General features: G+C 46.7%; 1 protein-coding gene across 1 annotated transcript in view; it reads right to left on the minus strand.

The window, feature by feature from the left end:
- Nucleotides 1-25,191, minus strand: part of LOC147712936 (cytosolic phospholipase A2 gamma-like) — a 405,968-nt gene that overhangs the window by 275,310 nt on the left and 105,467 nt on the right. The window contains exon 5 of the mRNA XM_086923599.1: nucleotides 7,636-7,778. Within this exon, the coding sequence (XP_086779725.1) occupies nucleotides 7,636-7,778 (143 nt within the window). The remainder of the gene's footprint in view (nucleotides 1-7,635; nucleotides 7,779-25,191) is intronic.

Below are 25,191 nucleotides of genomic sequence, written 5' to 3' on the forward strand. Positions count from 1 at the left end.
TGGTAATGTGGGTTATCGCCGGAATTCATTTTGCATTGCAGTTGTGAAAATTGTGATGTCATTTTTTCGTGTGCAGAACAATATACAAACTGGGCAGTGTATCCCGTCAAGATGCAGCACCTGACGCACTATTCCTAATCAATATAAATACAATGAGATTTCTTCATTGATTTTGTGTGCCCCCTGTAAGTGGAGGCACTACCTATGTGCAATTCAATACCGGATTTAAATATTTTGAATAAATCGCAAAGGTGCACCTTGTGTATTTTTGCACGTGACAGCAATTCTGTATTTCATTATCAGCACTTTAATGCAACTAAAGTTGAGATAAATCTAACACAGTATTCAGAAGTTGGTGCAAACTGCAGAGATCACCAGTATTCCAGTGATAAGTGCTCGAAATTTTAACACCATGGTGGATACCAGCAAATAACAGTAATAAGAACAAGAAAGAGTCACACAGCAGTTAAGAACACAACCGAAAAGGTTAATAATTTTTTTGGCCAAACTTAATTTTTTTTATAAACACATGTAAACCATAAACTATTTTTAAATTTCATTTTTTTATAAACATATATAAAAAATAAACCAATAAACAAAATTTAACAAACATAATAGAAAAGAACAAGGTGGAAGAGTGCTGTGGGGACCATGGATGTCGACGACAGAACTTGCAAAAGAAGGACGTGTGTAATGCACATATCAAAGGACTGAGAGAGAGAAACAGAGAAGGAAAAACAAGCCGGAACAAAAAAGAAAGGGAAGGAAAGAAAGGGAGTGATAAAGGGAGAAGGGAGAGAGAGATAGAAGGAAAGGAATGAAGAGAGAGAGAGAGAGAGAGAGAGAGAGAGAAGAGAGGGAATTCAGAGAGAGAGAGCAAGAGACTGTCTCCTCTGCACATCCATGAGCAAATAATTACCTGGTGCCAGCGGAATGTGCAGCAGTGGGCCGAGTCCACGTGCCCGTCAAAACCCACCGATCTCATGTGCGTTGCTGAGTCCTGAGTCCTGAATGGCGGAGTCCATATCAGATACTCCACCGATCTCAGATGTGTTGCTGAATCCTGAGTCATGAATGGTGGAGACCACATGAGCTTCTTCGAGGATCTCCCAGATGTCCCTGAGTCCTGAATGGTGGAGACCACTGCAGCTACTCCGCGGCCCGGCAGATCTCACACATGTCGCTGAGTCCTGAGTCGTCAATGGCTGAAACCACATCAGGGTTAGGTGCTGCTAAGCCTGTGGAACTCAAGTTTGTGCCACGTGGTGGTAGGCTCCTGATGGCCACATGAGTTTGAGGTGGCACTAACCCTATGCATATGAAGTCTGCGCCAAGGGGATGGTAGGCCGCTGACCGCCATACAGCTGAGGGTGCGACTAACATTCTGCGCAACATTTCATGGACTCTTTATGGTTGAGACCCATAGAGCGTTCACCAGCTAGTCAGCACCGGCAATAAAGGATGTGACATTGTCGATCTATTATATTTGCGTGATTACATGGCCTGTGCCACATGTGCCGGATGGGTTGTGGTGTGTGTGCAAACCTGCCCTCAGGGAGTGGCCGTGAGATGTTGAGAACTAGACTACTGTCCTAAACACCAACAGTGAGTACGCCTGCGACATGTAGCTATGTGGGGCCAACATTGTAACATAATCGGAGTGGTGTGGAGTGGCGTACGACGGAACAGGGCAGGGATAGACACAATGATGCGGACAGCTCATAGTACTGCATCTGGGAGTCTAACGGACGGGCCGCAGCTGTCCCTCTGCGAGCCTGGGTCCGAACTGTTCATAACTCACACTATATCAGTATTGAAAAACCATTTTGTGATTCAGTCCGTCAGCTGGCATCGGTCTGAGGCATTTGTGAAAACCTATCAGAGTTATTTCTGTGACGGATACCCTTTTGATGCTCCCTCTCCCCACATTAGGAGGTAACGTACCCTCTAACCACATTACCAACATACCCCCAACAACCTTCTTGGGCCATTTAGTGTCTCTGGGTGGTTGGAGAGAGAAGAATCTTAGTCATGTATAGATTTACATACAAAAAAAAATATTTTAGAAAAAGAACAACAAATAAGACTGAATGGAGTCTGGTGCTGCCACGAAGTTGGGGTCACTGTCGTTCAGGACTCAGAACACAGTTACACATGTGGGACAGGTTTGTGTTAAATAGGGTTAGCGGTACCAGAAGCATTAAGACTGTATGTACCTGTGATGATGGTTGATGTGGATGGGTCGAACTGGGAGCAATGTGTCTTGCCTACTGGACTGCGTCATGTGGAATCAGGGCTGTATCTGAATTGTAAGGCCTGCTGGCCGTAGTGTAGGCCAGAGGTAGCGATGAGGAAGGGCCCACGGGCATGTGCATCCGTTGGTGGCACCACCGGCCTGCGTAGTGCTGATTCAGTGGCACCACTTGTCGGCAGACTTCAATCCGTAAATACTCCTCACTAATCAAAGGGAGTGAGGTGCTGTGGTCGCTGCCACGAAGTTGGGGGTCTCTGTAAATCAGGACTCAGGACACACTTGTGTTAAAGAGGGTTAGTGGGACTTCGTGTCGCCGGCCTTGCATATCGAAATATACCTCACTGATCGAAGGGAGTATGGTGGTGTGGTCGCTGCCACCGATTTGGGGTCAGTGCGATTTAGGACTCTGGGCACAGTTACACATGTGGGATCGGCTTGTGTTGAATAAAGTTAGTGGCACCACATGTCGCCGCCATTGCATATGTTAATATGCCTCACTGATTGAAGGGAGTCTGCTGCTGTAGTTGTCTCATGGAGTTGGGGTCACTGCTATTCAGGACTCAGGACACACTTACACATGTGATATCAGCTTGAGTTAAACAGAGTTAGTGGCACAACGTGTCGCCGGCCTTCCACAATGTAGGTCAGAGGTAGCAGTGAGCAAGGACCCTTAGCCATGTGCATAGGTTGGTGGCTCCACTGGCCTGCGTAGTACAGGTTCAGTGGCACCACGTGTCGCTGGCCTTACATATGCAAATATCCTTCACTGATTATAGGGATTCTGGTTTTGTGGGCGCTACCATGAAGTTGGGGTTGCTGCCATTCAGGACTCAGGAACTTGTTACACATGTGGGATCGGCTTGCGTTGAACAGGGTTAGTTGGCACCACATGTTTCCGGTCTTCCACAGTGTAGACCGGAGGCAGCGGTCGGCAAAGGCTCACAGGCAGGTAATATTGACTTGAGCTGCACAGTTTGGGAGCATTTGGTCTTATTAAACCATCAAAATTTCTTACACAATTTATGTCGCTACTAATCTTTAATTTAGGAACCGCTTAATTCCAGTGTAGGGCGTAGGCAGCGGTCACGATTGGCTCACAGCTTAAGTTGAGCTGCACAGTACGTGGCACATGGAGCACCCTGCGATGATATGTGGTCCTGGCAGGCCGCACTGGGTTCAATGTCTTGCCTCGATAAGGGTACGTGGAAATGACTTATGTTGCAGTGAGTTAGTAGCACCTGAAGCACACAGCGTGTGCGCATCCTGCGATGAGGCGTGGTCCCGGCGGGCCGCACTGGGAGCAACGTGTCTTGCGAACTGGACTTCGTCATCTGGAATTGCCACTGCATCTGAATCGTGAGCTCTTCTGTCCGCAGTGTAGATCGAAGGCAGTCGTTAGCATAGACATCGAGGAATGCTTTTTGTCACTTATTGACAAAATCCGAGGACATAGAGTACAATTCTCTGTGCAAATAATAAATCAAGGCTGACTTCAAAGTGTGAACCCTTTTGTCCGCAATGTAGGTCGAAGGCAATAGTTAGCATAGACATCGAGGAATGCTTTTTATCACTTCTTCTTGACAAAATCGGAGGGCATAGAGTACAGTTCTCTGTGCAATTAATAAATTAAGGCTGAACTCAAGTTGTGAACCCTGCTGTCCGCAGTGTAGATCGAAAGCAGTAGTTAGCATTGACATCGAGTAATGCTTTTTGTCACATCTTCTTGACAAAATGCGAGGACATAGAATACAGTTCTCTGTGCAATTAATAAATCAAGGCTTAATTCCAATTATAAACCCTGATGTTGGCAGTTTAGATTGAAGGCAGTATTTAGAATAGACATCGAAGAATGCTTTTTGTCACTTCTTCTTGACAAAACCTGAGGACCTAGAGTACAGTTCTCTGTGCAATTAATAAATCAAGGCTGAATTCAAGTTGTGAACCCTGCTGTCCGCAGTGTAGATCTAAGGCAGTAGTTAGCATAGACATGAAGGAATGCTTTTTGTCACTTCTTTTTGACAAAATCAGAGGACGGAGAGTACAGTTCTCTGTGCAATTAATAAACCAGGGTTAAATTCAAATTATGAACCCTGCAGTCCGCACAGTTTTTAGCAAGGTAGCCACACCATTAAGGACACATAGTGGACTACCTAACCTTTTTTAATCACCATCACTCCTTTTATATCTACACCTCCCCCTAGGGCCCTCACACCCACATGCACCAACTAGCAGGGAGAGAAGATCTCTGGCAAAGAGCCCCGTCTGGGTGCCCGTCAGACAATGCACCGCCAGTTTGACGAGGAGCAAAACCCAGATGATGAAGCATGACAACTAGCTTGCTGGGTGTGTGAGGGTTTTAGTCCCAAAAGGGAGGATCCCCCTCCCCTTTTCCTGTATCTCGTTCTCATGTGGGCCCCGGGCCCCCCTTGTTCACTCCATCGGTATATCATTTTTGGGGAACTGCGTACCTCTCTATGTTCACAGAAAGCAGAATTGTGCCATATTTAGTCAAAGATGATGCATTTATGATGTCTCTTGGAACTGACATACTGTGTGCAGCCTAGCACCAACACGGGCCCCCCTGTGTCTGAGTTACATCCAGGATTATATTTTGTGCAGGAGGGATACCTTCCTGCACAAAAACAATCCAAATAGGCATTTTCTTCTTTCTATGCATACTTAAGAATACAGTACACATAGAAAGAGGATGTAACATGGAAAAATAACAATATTTCTCCTTGGTATACCTGTTTGCAGGTTTTTGATGCATTCTCTGGTTTACAAGCCTTAGTGAATCTGGAAATGTTCTAATGCAAGGTAATGTAAGTCAGCGATATGAGCTGCCTTGCGGTACTTTGTGTTTACTAAACCACTCAAATCCATGGATTGTAGCTTTGTGTGGCATCAGAGTTGTTCCATAAAAGTGATGCAACCCTGACACAAATATGCACCCAGGTATACATCCAATGTCAATGCTTTGATTTTCTTTTGTGAAGCTGCAGTTCCACAATTTGATACTAGGTGTCCTCCAGAAGTCAAATCAAAAGCATTTCCATTAGTATGTGAAGGTGCAGTTCCACAGGTCATTACCAGGTGTCCCTCATATATCTAATGCAAAAGTACTGACATTCCCTTACGTAGCTGCAGTTCCACTGTGCATTACTACATGTCCCTTTTGAGTCAGATGCCAAAGAATTACAATTTTAACATGAAGCTGTATGCGAAACCAGTGGCATTTTTACACATGCTGCAGTTCCACTAGTTGTTACTTGCTGTCCATCACAAGTGAAATGTAGATGCTTTAATATTCTTTTGTGAAGGTGCAGTTCCACATTGAGTTACTAGGTTTCCCTTACAAGTCAAATGCAAAAGCATTTGAAATTCTTACAACAGTCTCAGGCCCACTAGCCACCACTAGGTGTCCCTCAAATGTTGAATGCAAAAGCAATGAAATACTTTCATGTAGCTGCAGTCCACATGTCACTACTAGGCATCCTTTTGTAGACAAATGGAAAAGACTTGAATTTCTTACATGAAGCACCAGTTCCACTAGTCATTACCAGGTGTCCCTTTAGAGTCAGATACGAAAGCCATGTAATTCTTATATGAAGTGGCAGTTCCATTAGGTGTTACTTGGTGTCTTTCACAAATCAACTGCAAAAGCAGGGAAATATGTTCATGAAGCTACACTTCCACTTGATAATAGAGGTACAGCTCAAGTCAGAGGCAACTGCTTCAAATGACTTATACCAAGCTGGAGGCTTTAGTATATACATTTGCATACACACTTTTGCTATTTTAATCATTTGTGCTTTTTTTCAATAGGATTAATTATTTGACGAAGTTGTTTCATAATAATGTGTCAAAATTACAGATTTCAGTAAATTTCTTTGTTTGTGATCATACTATTTGTAGGAACTTTTTTCACTGGTAAGTACAATTACATGGTTTAGTTTGGCAGTTTAGGTGTTTTGGGATGTAAGTTTCAAATTGTGAGATGCAGTTCCCCCAGTAGTTACTAGAGGGCTCTCTCAAGTCAGATACATGAGCTTGAAATGTGGTGGTATGTGGATTCAGCCTAAAATCTGCATATACACTTGAGCTACTCTGAGGACTTGTGTCATTTTCAGTAGGATACATAAAATAAAGATGGTTTATAGTGAGGAATGAACATTGTAATTTACAGTAGATGCATTGAGAGTTATGAAAATAGTTTAAGCAAGCCTATTGCAGAAAGTGACTATCAGTGATTAGGGACTGCAAGTGTGTAACAGCTTCTATTTTTGGTGAACTATTTTTTCAGTGTATATGTTCAAGTGCAAGGACAAAATGCAGTCACTCAAAGTGTAGACATCCATTTGCTGGAGTGGGCTGGTCTGTTGATCATTACCTCCTGCTGGTGCTGGAGGGAATATTATTCGATTGACATGTAAACAGACCAATGGTGAAAGAGTGTTGATTGGCAGCCCCATATATGTTTGTAGTTTTTTGTATAATATGTTTGGAAAAACATGAGGATGGCAAAACAGCTAAAGCTATCTTTAGGTCTGACCTAAAAAGACCTATCAGTATGCAACACGTAATGAGATTTACGTTTCTGTGAAGAATTCCAGGGTCATTCAATGTGAGCTAGTTTGTGGATTACAAAAGAGCTAAACTTTAATTTGAGTAAATCCAAATTAATGATGGAGAAGGACACATTCAATATAGTGAAATTAACAGCAACAACAAAGAGCAAACAATAATAGATTGAACTCAATGTAACTGGGGCTGTTTTTCTTGCTCACACTGCAAACGAAGCATAGATTAGAGAAGCGTTCCATTATATTATATCAGAACTGCTTGTCTCACACACAAAGCTCTGCACACTGGCAAACCTGCTTACCTGGCCTCCAAACTCAACAAAGCTGGGCAGACAAGGAATCTCAGGAGCACTAACACCCTAATTCTCATCCCTTGGAAAACTCGCAAACAAAAAACCTTATCACTCTCCTTCTCTGGAAATGCACCCAAAATTTGGAATGTCATCCCAGTCCATATCTGGACTAACCCATCCTTCAAAAAATGTAAACGCCAGCTCAAAGACCTCTTCCTTAACCGAACTCTTTCGAAAGGATAGCTGATGACTAAACTAGATTCTGGCCCATTGGAGCATTCAGCTACGGTGATAAGAATGACTTTTACAGCACCTACCTCTTGATTCGCTCCTCTGTTCCTCCTCCCTGAACAGGATTCATCACGAATCAATGTGTTTACTACTGATTATACTTTGCATTCAACTGCTACTTGACAAATGCTGATAAGCGCTACAATACCTTTGGGTCTGGCCAGCACTATAGAAAACTCTTACATAAATAAATAAATAATTTATTTCAACTCACCATGTGGATCCAGAAACTCCACTCAGATACATGATGGTGTCCAGGAGGTCTTCACGGCCAAGTTCAGACAGTGTTCCCATGAGTGCTATCATTGCCCGAACTCCTCCACCAGATCCTAAAAGAGCTACACAAGGCACTTTATCCTGAAAAGGATGAGCATGATGATTACTATAGAGATCATGTATTTTTACTACAATGGGCCTAACACCTAAATAAATAAATATATCAGTAAGGCACAAGAGATTTCCAATATTAGGCTTAAACATGAGCATGCACTATGGGGAAGGGGAATTATTAAAATGTGTGTACCTTATATCACCTGATATTCCACCAAGAGAGAAAAAAGCAGAATTCTTTCATACATATGCTATTAATCAATAAAATTAGAGGGGCAGTTGGTTTACAAATGGAGATTAGTTCTTGTTTTCACATCTATGGTAGGGTAAGTCCCAAAACTATTAGAGAGAGTCAAGGTTGGAACAGCTATGAGTGCCCGTCAGGCATTGCACCGCTGGCCTGATAAGGAGCTAGTCTAATGATGAAGCACAACACCCATATGGGTGTGTGTGGACCCATGCTCCTATTGGAGCACATACCTCTCCTGGAACTCTAATCTTTCTCACCTTTCATACCTTGAGGAACTACACACCCACTTTTACCAATGAGATCATTGATGTATAGAGCATGTGTGCTGGAACTGAATAGCTCTTGGGTCCCCTTTTTGTAGAGTCACAAAAAGTATCCACATACCAGTGAAGGTGGTGAAATGTGTACATTTCCTTTCACCTATTTAACGCTCTTTGTCTAGCATCTTTACTGGAGTACTTGCATTATAGTACCCTCTAGGTCAATCGACTCCCTTCACTCGACTCACTGTGCCCTGATGGTCTTGCTTTGATTTACTGAATTCAAAAGTAAGGTGTCCATTAGGATGTCGGGCGGATTGCCACCGCCATGCAGGTGGTGGCGATCCGCCCGACTTCCGTGACCTCCTGCCACCTATTTCCCCACACCATATTACAATGGCGGAGGGACGGCGGCAGACGGAAACACCGTCCGCCGCTTTTCCGCCTGGTCGCCTTGCGGCCGGGGCGGAAATGGTTCATATGGCTGGCGGTGTCTATCAGACACCGCCAGCCATATTATGATGGTCTCATTCAGATGCCTTTCGGTGGTGGCAATGCCGCCACAAAAAGGCATAAGCTCTTTACTTTGGGGGGCCCCTGCGGGTCCCCATGGTGAAGGCGAGGTAGGGGGTGCACATGGGGGTACCTGTGGAATCCCCCTGCATTTGCATACACAAAGCGGCAGGCACCGCGCTGTGCCTGCCGCTTTGTGTATGCAAATGCATCAAAAGCATTTTTAGCATTGTGGCGGGCGGTGCTCTTAGCACCGCCCGCCACAATGTTAAGTATGCATGATGTGCCCGCCACTGTGGCGGGCAAATCATAATACCCCCCACGGGACCCTCGCCCTTATGGGGGGTGGTCCCTTCCCCCGATGGGATGGCGTGCGGACTAATTCCGCCCATCATCCTAATGGACCCCTAAGTGTGTGTGTGTGTGTGTGTGTGTGTGTGTGTGTGTGTCTGTGTATTTGTGTGTCTGGTGTATGTATTTAACTGCAGTTTTATAAAATGATGGCTTATCATGGGAACTATTTCATAATAGAATTGTAATTTATTGAGGATGTGTGAAAGAAATCCAAACTGCACCCTCTGCAAAAATCACTGCTTTAGGGGGGGCGTGGCTAGCAGCCAAACATGGCGGCCGCTTAGTGTGAGAGCTCCCGAGGGCACTGCAGCCTTTATATAAATCCGTCACACTTATCCGCCTTTTAGCACGCCTGAAGCGGCAGCGCTCGGGTCCGGGACACAAGCGGTGTCACCGGTCCAAGTTTCGAAGCAATCGAAGCACCGGAGCCAGAACTGCACCGTGTGGAAAGTTGGGGCCTACATCCGAGAGTGAAGCACCGGCCCCGAGTAAGATCCGGACCCCGGCGGCAGTGCGACAGAGCCGGTCCGAAAAGCGAACACACCTCGGAGTCTCACGGGGAGACCAACACTCGGTTCCTGCTGCTGGCGGAGTCCTCCGGAGGCACTCAGGCTGCCACGAACCCCGAGCGAGACCTGCATAGTAGGACGGTCAGTGTAACCCCGACGTGGACGGAACAACGCGGGGACGATACCATACAACGAACTCCCTTTCCCCCCCCCCCCAAAGGAGGACATAACTGGCACAGTGGCACTGCGGGGGCAAGGGGAATCGCTGCTGAGGAGCGAGGAGGCAGTGGGCTCGCGCGCTGCGCCGGAGCAGAGGCCGGGTGGAAGGTACCCCGGGGAATCGGCGCAACACCGGCCAAATGCGCGGGGCCACGGGGGGACCCCCAGGCCCGCCACCAGCAGCGTTGATACAGTGGAAGTGCCACACCAAACAGTAACCGGTCCAGTGCACGAGACCGGGGGCAGTTGAGGCCATCGAGGGGGGGTACACGGAGCCCGCTCAGTTCTGCAAAGAGGCCACCAAGAGCCGCATCACGACACACATCAGTGGCCCCCCAAGGCTCTCACACCAACGTCCAGTGAGACCCACTGCAACCTGGCTGATTCCGCCTATCTAACACCTCCACTGACCAGAAGGCAGCGACCAACGGAGACACTTCACTGGCGCTCGCAGGACCCAGCATCATGGCAGGAAAAGGCCTTAGGAGCGGATCCACGCAGGCCAAACTAGATAAATTCGCATATGGACACCAAGGCCAACAACAGACCACAGGGAGAACCTCCGCAGGCCATACCCAAGAAACAGAAAAGACGACGAAAATCACACTAGAAGATATCATGAAGACGCTCACGGAAGTTAAAACCACAGTGGGCGCCATCTCCTCAGAAGTATCTCTGCTACGAGCGGATTTTCACAAAATGGCGGAGAGGGTGTCGCAGGTGGAGGTGGTCACTAAGTCGCTCGTAGAGGACACCTCGGAGCTCCAACTGGCAATGGAAAAGATGCAGAAAGTTACCAAACTCCTCCATGACAAGCTGGACGACCAGGAAGGGCGTTCACGCCGCAACAACTTCCGCATACTGGGCCTTCCCGAGACGGAAGGGAAGGGGGCCATGGACCTATATGTGGAGGACCTCGTCAAAAACAAGCTCCAGCCCAAGGGCCTATCACATTTCTTTTCGGTGGAGAGGGCGCACAGGGTCCCGGGGGGCCCGCCAAAGCAGGGGGCGGCTCCGAGACCGGTGCTAGCCCGGCTCTTCAACTTCAGGGACAGGGACGCAATATTACAAGCAGCGAGGAGTTCACCACCGGTACGGATCCAGAACGCAACCTTGGCGTTCTTCCCGGACTACACAGCAGAGGTGGCCAGGCGACGCAAGTCCTTCACGGAGGTTAAGAAAGCATTGCGCGACAGAGAACTGCCGTATTCCATGATGTTCCCAGCCAAGCTACGAATAGTAGCCGAGGGAAAGACCTGGTTTTTCGACACTCCAGAGGTTGCCCAAGAATGGCTAGAGGGCTGGCGACCAGTGGGACGACGGCAACGCTCACAGCAGGACCGGCAGCGACACCGTACTGACCGGACACCATCCAGCCAGTCCTCCCTTCGACCACACCAAGGAGACGGAACAGAAGTAGAATCGGACCTCGAGAGAGATCCACTGGACTCTGGACAAGTGGCTCCGGTGTGACATTTCACTGATTTACTCTTTCAGGACTGTGTGGGCCGCGGAACCGTGGCTCGAGCGTAGCTGAGTAGGGCGGGCACAGGCAGTGCCCGAAGGGGACTCACCAACCCTACGAGCAAGTAAGATGTTTAGGGGTGGGTTGAAGCACTCTGCACAGTTGGGGAAGCGGGCGGGGGTTTGTCCGTGGAGCAGGGTAGCAGGGAGGGGGGACGGGTTTGAAGTTTATTTGTTGAAATGTTCACTTTTGTTTGTAGTCATCGCTCATCACAGCACTGTCACCCTAATGTTAACACGTCTCCTACACAGCGCGACGTCAGTCGACGCATGGCCTATGCCGCAGCACACGTTGTGTGCAGGACCACTACAACAGCCTAATGGCCAGGCCACCTAATCGCACACCCGCCGAGGGCCCCTCCGAGGCCGGAAAGGTTCCCCCATTACGAATACTGACATGGAATGTCCGGGGCCTGGGGGACAAAATCAAAAGAGGCTTGGTCCTCCAAGCAGTGAAGAGGCAGAACCCGGATGTGGTCCTCCTACAGGAAACCCACCTCACGGGGTCCACTTGCAAGGCCCTAGATAGAAGGGGGTACAACATGATAGTCCACGCCGACTTCACTACTGGCTCCAGGGGGACAGGCATACTGGTAAAAAGATCTTCCCCCCTTATGGTATCCAGCCACGTGGCAGACGACCAGGGTCGCTACGCCGCGATACACGGCCAGTGGGAGGGCAGGGCCCTGAATGTGATCTCAGTGTATATTCCCCCAGCCCTACACTCGGTGGCCTTACCGGCCCTAGGCAAATTCCTTCTTGGTCTCCCTGATGGCGATATGATTGTTGGGGGGGACTTTAATGCAGTCATGGACCCACTTCAGGACACTTTCCCTACCAGAGCCAGACCACGGAGTGCTACACCACTGTCAGATTTTGCGGAGGCCCTGGGCCTTACAGACTTAGGGCGGGCAATACACGCAGATGCCACCCCCTACACATACTACTCAGCGGTGCATAACAGCCTATCCCGTATAGATTACTTCATGTCACTGGGAATGGGACTAGATATGGTGGAGAGGGTGGACACGCTGCCTAGGGGGATCTCAGACCACTCTCCAATCATCTTATCGCTGACCACCGGAGGGAAACGAAATGCCCGACTGTACCCAATCTATCCCAATTTCCTAAAAATCCCCAAGATTCGAAAGAAATTAAAACTGGCAACGTCACTATATTTTGCTGAAAACACGGGCACAGTGGAGTCGGCCTCCACCTTATGGGAGGCGTACAAAACTGTCCTCAGGGGGGCGGCTATTGCGGCTATCACGGGGCACAAGCGGGACTCACGTAAGGAACTCACAGACCTAGAACTTGCACTAGACGCGGCTAACGACGCACATATGACGAACCCCTCCCAGACCACAACGCACACACTCATACTCAGGCAACAGCAGTACCTAGCCCACCTCAAAACCACAGAGAAGGGATACATCGCAAACACTCGGCATAGGATCTATGATGTGGGCGACAAAGCGGGACGAATGTTAGCGTGGCTGGACAAGAGAGGGAATGGAGCGAAGGGGATACATAGGCTGGACACGAGAGATGGGCGGACACTGACACACCCGGAGGACATAGTAGGCGAACTAGCTCGACACTATCACGAAATCTATACACCGGAAAGGAGGGTCACACAGCAAATGGCAGCGGCAACGCTAGCAGACATTACCATCCCTAGCATTACGCAGGAAGATAGGGACTCCCTAGAACTAGACCCGACGAGGGAAGAAATACAACTAGCGATCATGGCTTTACAGTCGGGTAAAGCACTGGGCCCTAATGGGATACCGATAGAATGGTATAAGTCCGCGGCTGCAGACCTCAGTGCCCCACTGCTAGACATGTACTTGGAGAGTAGGGAAAAACTAGAGCTGCCACTGGATCAGCGCACGGCCACGATCGTAGCAATACCCAAACCCGGGAAACCACCGACAGAATGCACATCATACCGTCCGATCTCCTTGCTAAACATCGAAGCTAAAATACTGGCTAAACTTTTGGCTACCCGATTGCTGCCCCACCTAAATACCCTAATCCACCCTGACCAGTCGGGCTTCATGCCCCACCGGAGCACGGCGTTGAATCTTCGACGAGTCCATGGGGTGATGGCCCGTGCGCACCTCCTTAAGGAACAGACAGTGATCCTCTCCCTCGACGCCAAAATGGCGTTCGATTTAGTAGAGTGGGAATACCTCTTCACGGTTCTGGAGCGCATGGGCTTTGGGCCGAAATACATACGGTGGGTACGACTGCTCTACACAAACCCCGTGGCGCAAGTGGTGGCCAACGGCCACACATCGCCGAGATTCCCACTAGGCAGGGGGACCAGACAGGGCTGCCCCCTGTCCCCCCTGCTCTTCGCACTTGTACTTGAGCCCTTGGCCATACAAATCAGATCGACAACTATGTTCGCGGGCATCAGATGGGAGGAGGGATGGGAGGACAAAATCTCGCTATATGCGGACGATATGCTTATATATATGACCGCGCCCGAGACGGGCATCCCTGCCCTACTAGACCTTTGTGACGCGCATGGGCGCACATCCGGATACACACTCAACTGGTCGAAATCCACCATATACACCTTAAAGGGCCCGGAGCCAAGCCTACAGGACACCTGTCCATTGCTTAAAACAACGGCCTCTTTCAAGTACCTAGGCATTGTTGTCGCGAGTGGGGAAGCGGCCTTTTTTGTGAACAACCTGAAACCACCCATAGACCGCCTGCGCGCAGACGTTAGGCACTGGGCTGCCCTCCCTCTGACCCTGTTGGGCAGAGCGGCATTGTACAAGATGATGGCCCTCCCTAGACTCCTTTACGTGCTGGAAAATACTCCTCACCTGGTACCACAGCGTTACTTCCAACAGATTGTGGCACTGGTCACGGTCCTGCTATGGGACACGGGCCCGGCACGCATAGCATACGACAAGCTAGTGAAGAGCTGGTACGAAGGAGGCATAGCACTCCCCAACATCCAGCTGTATTACTGGGCGGCCCAACTTAAGATTATAAACTACTGGATCCACGCCCCGAAGGACGACCCGGCATACCGGGCAGACTGGTCGCAACTCGGGACAGTCTGCATGCTGTCCGTGCTGTATAATCGGTCGCAACTGAAAGACCTGATCGGTCCGACCAAACACACGGCGGCGTTGTGGCACATGGCGCAGGCCCGTCTGGGGTGGGCAGGCCGACTCACTAAAATGACCCCCCTGTGGGACACGAAAGCATTGGGGAACCTAAGAGGATGTAAGGGGTTTGAAAGGTGGGACGCAATAGGCATATCTACGATAGGGGACCTATGGGACACTGACACGGTATTACCATTTCCGCACTTACAGCAGCAGTACAACCTCGGTCCCACAGAAACATTTAGGTATGTCCAAACTAGACATGCGTTACTGCAGGCAATCCCGGCCGACACCACATTACCAGACTCCTCTCCTCTGGAAGATAGACTGCTAACTGAATACATGCTCCAGAGCGCCACATCCCTTACATACAAAAAGTTGATCAACAACCTCAAAGACCCGACTCTGAAGCTTAAAGGGAAATGGGAAGAGGAACTAGGAGAGACAGACGAATTCGAATGGAATGAGGCCCTGGCATCCCCGAAAGAGGTGGGAATCTCTAGTAAGCTCAGGCTAGTACAGCTTAAAATCCTCCACCGTATCTATTACACCAGGACACTGCTGCACAAAATACAGAGAGCACCACACCCCTTCTGTCTGCGAGGTTGCGGGGAGGAAGGGACACTACTACACACGCTATGGGACTGCCCGCAAATACGCGAATTTTGGAAACAGGTGCTCCGATCCATCTCCCAGGCCCTCAAACTCTCCATTCTGCCCGAACCACGCAAATGCCTTCTTAACATCTGGGACCCGAATGACCTGGGTAGATATGAACTGATTTGGGCGTCACTGGCGTTGACAGTGGCGAAACGGGATATAGCGCAGAAATGGGGGGCGCCGGAAGTCCCCACCGCCAGCAGGTGGGCCAAGAACATGGACATCATAATGGTGACTGAGAGAGCGGTGTATGTGCTACGAGCGGCACCCAGGAAATGGAACAAGGTATGGGCGGCATGGAACACATACAGAGGGGAACTGTGTGAGCCCGTGCCAGAGGGAGAGGAATCTGACTCCGAAGGGGAGGAGGAGTAACTGGCCAGATGCGGAGAGAGAGACCTGGACATATGACATGGCTGAATGCGTGATGATGTGCTGGCCACTCAATACACTCAGGACAACAGCGCAGGGTGTTACGTGCTGTAGGTGAAAGTCCGAGGGAGGCGATGACATGTACTGGGGGGGTTTGTTGGGTAGTTAGTTTATTTGGGTAACTTGGAAGGAAATGTCACCGTTACTGAGCTTGAGGGGAAGGGTACCGAGGGAACACGTTATGAGTCTGAATGTCATATGTTGAATGCCTGTAAGAGACCCATGATACAGCAGGACCTATGTATTGACTGCAAAAAGGTAGCCAATGTATTACTGCACAGGCGACTTGTATGGTACGTACTTTTACAGATTGGATGTATGCAATTGTTTAACCAATAATCCTTCCTGCCAATAAAGTTTAAAAAAAAAAAAAAAAAATCACTGCTTTAGGTTTATTGGAGGGAGAGGCCATCTGTAGGTTGCTGATTTGCAATCTATCCACTATGGTATTTTTGCAATCTTTATAAACCGGTCCTTTGAGGTAGCCCAGCATGCTATGATAGAGAACAGAAAAGACACCACTGCGTGTCAGTTTTGTCTTGAATGAGATGCAGGCGTACATTTTATGAAGTTTTATGCAGCACATATTTGGTCCAAGGGTAATATACCACTTTTTTTTATAACTGTTTGTTATTAGAGATTTCATTGCAGCAATGGAACAATTCCAATTCAGTTCATGGGCTACAGTACCTTATCACAGAGTTCAATACACACATCACAGTTGCTCTCCAGGCTTCATGGGAAGAGCATTAGATCGGTTGACATGAGAATTTGACTTTGCACATTTTTTTAGGCACAGCGATGTTAAATTATTTGCCTAGAATAACATGATGTTGCACCACGGACACAATTCGCCTTGGTTCTTTGTTGTAAATCAACGGCAATTAGGTTAAGCATTAGCAGAAGACATGCTGTATTTGACCATTGTCGTAGCAATTGAACCAACTCCATTTTGTATTTGTGGCAGCCATTTTGTCTGCCACATATTGCCATGTGCTCATCATGTGCTTTGTCCTACCTCCTTGTTAACTGCGCCTGAAATTTGCCCAGCAACAGGCTATATTTAGCATCCCCCACTTTCAGCATGCCCAGGCATGCCCAGTAGGGTCTGCAGCTGTTACTAATTAGTTCCAGATAGGAATGTGTTTACTAGTTTCTGAAAACTGTTTACTCTGCCCACTAATCGATTGTGCCTTCCAATATGCCCTTATATATTACATAAAACTTGCTCTTGTATTTTCTACCGCCTTCTTTTGAGCCCCCTCATTGTGTGTAAAAGGGGCCATGTGCTTTAGTTCGGTGTGCTACTCTATGCAATACTGAAGGGTGTTGTGTGGACTGTAGTACCACCTTTAAAGGTTTAATAAACTATGCTTTTGTATTTTCCAGTTTCTGTGCCAACTTCTTCCTATGGTCTGAGGACTCTGTGCAGAAAAGGGCGAACCCCTTGCACTGATAGGCCTAGCTGAGGCTTGCTTACTTCATCTTCAGTTCCAAAGTCAGTCATTAAGCCATACCTTCTCTTATACATTTCTTTGTGAGTCGTCCCTTGCTACCATAGGGGTATTTGAGTCTACTCTGCTTTTAAATTCACCATTTGTGACTCATAAGTCTGGGTGCAGATATGCCATTCCACAAGAAATTATGGGGAAGATTTACAAGCTCCCTGTGCCACCAGTACATCACTTTTGATGACATACTGGTGGCGCAGGTTGCTCCTCCATATTTACAAGGACAGGAAAAGCCACCCTGCATGACTTTTCCTCTCCTTGTAAATACGGCCCATCCACATGCAGCACTTTGCGTTGAAGGGCATTCCATGGGTGTTGCTGTAGGTGTTCCCACACAGCACCCATTAAACAAGACACATCTCCAGATTGACGAGAAACTGTAAATCTGGAGATGCGTCTGAATGCTACGCCACCCTAGAGGTGGCATAGCGAGGCGCACCAAGGAGAAATGATTTCATTTATCCTCATTTTTTCCTATTTCAATGCGTGCTGCTTTCTACAGCACGCATTGAAAGAGGAGAATGCCTGTATTTATTTTTTTGTGCAGGAAGGTGCACCTTTCAGCACAAAAAAATTATCTCCCTATGACACAGGCATCCTCGCATGGCTGTAGTTTGTGCGCCAGTGCAGGGGGAAGCACAGAGATGCAACATATTCTTGTAAATATGTCGCATCCCTATTCTTCGTAAGTGCTGCAGCATGGAGCAGCCAAAGGGCTTGCAGTGCCACTCTGCAGAACTTCCTGGTAGATCTACTCCAGTGTCTTCAAACTATGTGCCCAATATGATTGGGTCGGAAAGGGCCTGATAATGCCAGATCTCCCACAATTACCAACAATTTGGCCATTTATAACTTCAGAAGGCACAATGAATTTTCATTGAACTTTATTGTGGGACAGCATGTCGAAAAGGATGTTTCCACACTCAATCCAGCACCAGGTTTGGTCAGTAAATCACAAGGTGAAAAATATCACTGCATTAATTAAGACTACTGCTAAAGTTGTAATCACCCTGAGGCCAGTAAGTTCAATTAACAGTCAAATGTGCCTAATTAGGGCTCTCATATCAGGGCACTCATAACGAGAGGTGTAAGAAATAAAGTCTAATTTTCAAAATAATAAACATGGAGGCTGTGACTGAGATGGCGTTGACAACGTGAATTGAAATTTGAGAATGGGTCATTGTGCTGGGAATAAACAATAAACAGCACCAAATTGATACTTTGCACCACCTCACATTATTGTTATATTTTGGTGATACTAATTAATCAGAAGCATTCTTGTTGCTATTGGGATTTTATGCAATTGTCCTTGGTACAGTGCGATTGAAGAAAAGGACATTGGCAATGCTCAGTTTCCTTAGGAGATTCATGAATACCTGTAGGGATGGATGGAACCTTGGAAGATACAGCGTTTTGGATTGTCACCATGGCACTAGGGAGCCAAGAGGACTCAAAGAGTTGCAGAGGATCAAAAACCGAATGGACTGAGCCGAAGACACTGCCCGAATGGGGTCTTCCACATGCAGGAAGTTGTCCTGGAATTAACATTTCACTGGTATTGATGTTGCCCTGTTACTATGAAATGATTCATATGTTTAACAGGGTCTGGGAGACCAATAGCAAATCAAAGAGGAGCAGTTAACAATACGCATTCCCACTGGTTAATAGTGAGTCGTTATAGGTGTAAAAAAGAAGGAGACAGTGACCAAGCGGGTGTTGACAACGGGAACTGGAATTTGAGATTGGGGCATTGTGCCAGAAATAAACACCGAAGGGAAACTTTTAGCCACCACACGTTAATGTTATGTTGCTATGATACAAATCAATCAATAAATCAATCAGGATTTATAAAGAACGGGATCACACCTGTCAGGGTTGCTAGCTGATTCGCGACGAGAGCAGTGAAAAATAAGGCAAAAGAGAAAGAAAGCATTCAGAAAAACAGGGGGAAGGAAGGAGAAAGTATTGAAAAATTAGGTAATGGCAGGAGAAAGCACTTAGAAAAACAGAGGAAAGGAAGGAGAACGCAGTGAAAAAAGGGAAAGCAGGAGAAATCACTCAGAAAAACAGGGGGAAAAGAAATGAGAAAGCAGTAAAAACAAGGCAAAAGCAGGAGAAAGCACTACAAAAAATGGGGAGGAAGTAGATCGGTGCAACAGAATGGTAGAGCTGGGCCTGGAGACTGCTCAATGAGGTCGCAATGAGGTCCTGGGAGTAGGGAGATATGTTGGGCAGGGCTAGGTGGGAGTTGGAGGAAACGGGCGGCGGGCAGGAGTGGCAAATTAAAAAACAAGGAGAAACAGTGAAAAATGAGGGAAAAGCAGGAGAAAGCACACATAAAACAGAGAGGAAGCAGAACGGTGCAGTAGCACAGCTAAGCTGGACCTCAGTAATCAGAAGCATTCATGCTGTAATTGAAATTCTATGCAATTGTCCTTGGGGTTTCGGATCATTAAAATGTACAAATGAGCACTTAGCATAGACGTAACAGTTAAAAACATATATTACAGCTGATACAATTGTTTTATTCCTTAACATTTTGTAGGCACATAGTTCTGATGTTCATCATGATAGTTTAAATGCATACATCTGTTTAGACTGTCTAATGAGTATGATGACTGCTTCGGTGTGGGAGGCGGATGCTTGAATTAATAAATCAATTGCTTCTATTTGTATTACCAGGAGTGCATCATTATTTCTTCATTGATGCATATATGTGTGTATGTGTATGGGTGTACGTGTGTATATAAATATAAATATATATATATAGAAAGAAAGAAAGAAAGAAAGAAATTTTGATCGTACCTGGCTGGTGTGGCTTGTCATCCCTTCGTTGAGCGAGAGGATCGAGTGGATATATATATATATATGTGTGTCTCTATGTTCAAACATTTCCAAGCACTTTAGCATTTATTGTCAACATGGTGTTTAATTACTGCTTGTTTGCTTTGTTGTGACCCTTGCGTCCAGTTTCTTTAGGCGCTTGGGCTTTTAATTACCATTTATTGCACCGCCTACTCCTGACGCGTCATGTGACCAAGCTCCGTTCGCGGAGCGAAACGCGTCAGGGAGGGCACTTGCTCTGACACTTTTTCGCAAAATAAATATGCACTGCTGGCACTTTGATTAGAGTGATGGCTTGTCTGGTGATTTAACATCTGATATCCGTTCTCTGGAGAGGAGGTCTGCGCCTGCTTAAACCGCTGCCAGAAGAGATTGGGATCCTTCGTTTCATATATATACATATATATATTGCAAGTGGTTCTTTTCCGTGGAGAAGAAGACAAAGACCAAGAGGGGAGTTCAGAAAAACTACAGCTTTATTTCTAGGGTCCCAGCGCAGGCGGATGCATTTCGGCGAGTAAGCCTTCTTCGGCGCCCCATGCCGTTAGGATGCCGTCCATCATTTACTCCTCCTGAAAAAGTCTTTACTCGCACCTGAGTCTCCTCCCCCTAGCAATTGGCTGACCAATCCGAGTTCGTGTAGAATATGTCGAACTCCAAGTCCCAACATGCAATGTAGTTGCGTAGGTGAGATGGTCATACATGGGAGAGTCAGTAAGCATGGGCTTGGTGCAAGTTTCACAGGTGAGTGGCACGGCTCGAAGAACAGAAGAAATGGCCGTTTTTCTTCCTAGTCCCCTCTGACTGCAGCGACCAGCGTCCTCAGGTGTCAAACAGGGTGGGGGCGGTCAAATGTCAGACAGAGTGCCCAATTGAGATGAAATATCTCAATCCTCTCTTTTGTCTTCCTGAAGTTGCTGGCAGAACGCCGGAAATTCCAGTAACCTGGAAAAGGGTAGCTGCAAGCAGCGGTTTGCCAAAGTTTATTCCGGGTCTTTTTTGTGCTGCAGGGTCTTTGGGCTGAGCCTTGGCGATCACAGAAATATTGCAAGTGGTTCTTTTCCGTGGAGAAGAAGACAAAGACCAAGAGGGGAGTTCAGAAAAACTACAGCTTTATTTCTAGGGTCCCAGCGCAGGCGGATGCATTTCGGCGAGTAAGCCTTCTTCGGCGCCCCATGCCGTTAGGATGCCGTCCATAATTTACTCCTCCTGAAAAAGTCTTTACTCGCACCTGAGTCTCCTCCCCCTAGCAATTGGCTGACCAATCCGAGTTCGTGTAGAATATGTCGAACTCCAAGTCCCAACATGCAATGTAGTTGCGTAGGTGAGATGGTCATACATGGGAGAGTCAGTAAGCATGGGCTTGGTGCAAGTTTCACAGGTGAGTGGCACGGCTCGAAGAACAGAAGAAATGGCAGTTTTTCTTCCTAGTCCCCTCTGACTGCAGCGACCAGCGTCCTCAGGTGTCAAACAGGGTGGGGGCGGTCAAATGTCAGACAGAGTGCCCAATTGAGATGAAATATCTCGATCCTCTCTTTTGTCTTCCTGAAGTTGCTGGCAGAACGCCGGAAATTCCAGTAACCTGGAAAAGGGTAGCTGCAAGCAGCGGTTTGCCAAAGTTTATTCCGGGTCTTTTTTGTGCTGCAGGGTCTTTGGGCTGAGCCTTGGCGATCACAGAAATATTGCAAGTGGTTCTTTTCCGTGGAGAAGAAGACAAAGACCAAGAGGGGAGTTCAGAAAAACTACAGCTTTATTTCTAGGGTCCCAGCGCAGGCGGATGCATTTCGGCGAGTAAGCCTTCTTCGGCGCCCCATGCATATATATATATATGTAACATAGGTTTCAGGGACGTTACAGTTACAAATTACCATTTAAAAAACCTGTGAAATTCACTGAAAACAAAATAGGTTTCAGGGACTTGATAGTTACAAATTAGCATTTAAAAAACCTTTGAAATTCACTGAAAAAACCATAGGTTTCAGGGACGTTATTGTTAGTTGGACATTTCACTCATATAAAACCATAGAAATTCCGCTGTTATAGTTAGTTGAGCTAACTATAACTCGCGCCCCGCAATGCACTGCTGATGACATCACATATTACATCATTCATGACATGGTCAGTGACATCACTGATGACATTACAGATTACATCTCAAATGACATCACTGATGACATAATCCAGTGAATGTGTTTTTCTTTCAAATTTAAATATGTATTATATAAATACCAAGCTGTATTGAAGAATGAGTGGATGTATAAGTGTCTGGATGAAGGATTTAGTAGGTGTGCAACTCACTTTTTAAGTGAGTGCTTAACCCTTTCGATGCTGATGACGAGCTCAGCTCGTCATCACCCACGGGTGTCGTGTGCTGATGACGAGCTGAGCTCGTCATGGGAACAGCAAAATGGCAAAATCCAGCACAGGAGGGGGAAAACGCCTAGCAGCCAAGGTGTTAAGTGTGTCTGAATACATGGGTTAGTGACTAAACTGTGTGAATGTCTGTATCAGTCAGTCTGTTGTTGTATAACCTGATGCACCAGTTGGTCAGTAGCTCCATGGGTGTCTATATGGGTTATTGATTAGTTGCCTGAGTAATTGTATGGGAGACTGAGTGTATGTGTGGTTGGGTGAGGGTGTGTGACTCTGTGTATAGATGTGTGAGTGCTTGATTGACTAAGTGTATGACTTTAAGAGTGCATGTGGAAACAGTTCTATGGGTGAATGAGTGTGTGTATGGATGTGTTGGTGAGTGAATGGATGTCTCAGTGGTAGATGTCCCAGTAAGTACAAAGGTAAAAGGCAGTGTATGTGAGAGTTGGAGTATGTAAATGACTATATGTGAGAGTCAGTGATTGTGGGAGTGGCTGTATGGATGTATGTATACTTGGATTAGTGATTATATAAGAGGGTAGGTATGTGTTAGTATCTGTATGAATAAATGAGGTGGTGTGTGTTTAACTGTGTAGGTAAGTAAATGAAACTGTGATTCATTCTTTGCACGACTGACTAGCATGAGTGCATAACTGACTAGGATGAGTGGCGGTGTGAGAGTGTCTGTATAGGTGTATGAGTGCATGTGATAGTATTGGAATCAGACCTTTCAGATAAGCCCAGGAGCTCAGTTCTTCGAGTAAGAAACTCAAAAAGTACTTTGCCTTATTGTCCAGTAAGGCTACAACCTATAGTTATTTGGAGACAAGTGGGAGCCAGACTTGTAAATTGGGTGGATTATTGCAAGTCGCCAAGAGTCAGGTATAGATGAACTCCTTAGAGTGAAATTCAAGAGGGTTACTAGTTGTTGTGACCATAGAGGAATATTTGTTTTGAACAGGACCTGCGGCAGGCCGTTTGGGCCTGGCGCTCCATCTGGTCTCACCTTTGTTAATATTTTTGCCAGCCTTGCTTGAGTGATAGAGATTTTCTCGCATTGGGGTTGCATCAACTCGAGTGAACAGTCCTAGCACTACGTAGGGCCGTCTTTGATCAGTGTAGGGTTGTTTATTGCTACTCCTCCATTGTCTCTAATATGGTGAGTGAAAAATCTGGCCCATTCTGTCTCTACGATATTTGCGCTCCCATGGCTAATTGTTCCGTCAATTTGTCTATTCATTATGATAGTTTTGTATTGATCAGTGACTAAATGTATGAATGGTTGTATGGATGAATGAGTGCATGTGTCTGTAGACCTAGGAATTAGTGAGTGTGTTTGTAGTAACTGGTATTGGTGTGTCGATGGTTTTGAAAATGGTTGTCTGTATTTTACAGGGGGTGTTTCAAAGGTTATATTGGGTATGAGGAGGTGTATCAGACTGTCACGTGGATGATGTAATCAGTGATGTCATTTCAGATGTCATCAGTGATGTGATTTGAGATGTCATCAGTGATGTCATCAGTGATGTCACTGACAATGTCATGAATGATGTAATATGTAACGTCATCAGCAGTGCATTGCGGTGGCGCTAGTTATAGTTAGCTCAACTAACTATAACGGAGGAATTTCTATTGTTTTATGGGAGTGAAATGTCCAAATAACTATAACGTCCCTGAAACCATGTTTTTTTCCAGTGAATTTCAAAGGTTTTTTAAATACTAATTTGTAACTATAACATCCCTGGAATCTATGTTTTTTCCAGTGAATTGCAAAGATTTTTTAAATGCTAATTTGTAACTATAACATCCCTGAAACCTATGGTTTTTTCAGTGGATTTCAAAGGTTTTCTAAATGCTAATTTCTAATTATTTTCTTCTTTAAACTATAGTTTTTTCAGTGATCTTAAACTATCACTTAATTGTCAACCTAGTGAAAACAGCCGAAATCTCCAGTTTTCCAGCAATAGCTTCCACCCGAAAAAAAAATTCACAAATGAGAACAACAACTAAAGGTAATAATTTTCAGAGTAGACGTCCCCGTGCAAAAATCAACACAAAAGCACCAGTTCCCGATATTTTCAACGAGCAGCCAAATCTGGATGGAATCCAAAAACAGGGAATAAGCCACGTTTGCAGTAGGAATCTAACATCTGCATTTTACTGGCGTAAACCACAACGACTACCTACAATGTACAAAGGATCACAGCCTAGAATCACATCTTAAGCACAACATATGTCATAGAGTTACTGATCACGCAGCTCAAACACCCATGAAGGCCACAACACTCACTGCTACCAGCCTCAGGACGTCTCCCCCGGACCACACCCCTCCCTACTACAACCGAGGCAGCGCAGAACAGGACAGCAGACCTTCCAAAAATGGCATTGTCCCTCAGCCACACAATACTTGAATGTTGGCAGATAATAATGCACAGAATAACAAGTGTAGCGGTGTTGTGCTGGACAGACCTCACTATAAGATCATAAACCTCTCTATCTGTACATATACTGCTGGTGCTTGTAGTGGTGTGCACAGTAGATGCAACCGTGTTACCTCAGGCAGTGGGGAAGATCTCGGACATGTTGCTGTGTTGTCCTCCCGGAAGTGCAGTGGGCTGGTCCAACGTACACCACTCCAGCGAAGGAGTATGAATAAATAAGCCAGGGCTCTAGGCGTGGTTCACTTGTGAACTGTGAGACTGCCAGAGTGGCGGACCTCACCCTGCTACGTGACCGCTGCCATGACCACGGGCCTCCCCAACACAGGGCCCTTGCGAACCCAGGGGCACAGCACCGCAGACTTATGTCTGTCCAGACTACTGCCTTCGATCTACACTGTGTACATCAGGCATCACAA

This window comes from Lissotriton vulgaris, chromosome 5, assembly GCF_964263255.1.
Source record: "Lissotriton vulgaris chromosome 5, aLisVul1.2, whole genome shotgun sequence".
NCBI classification, from domain to species: Eukaryota; Metazoa; Chordata; class Amphibia; order Caudata; family Salamandridae; genus Lissotriton; species Lissotriton vulgaris.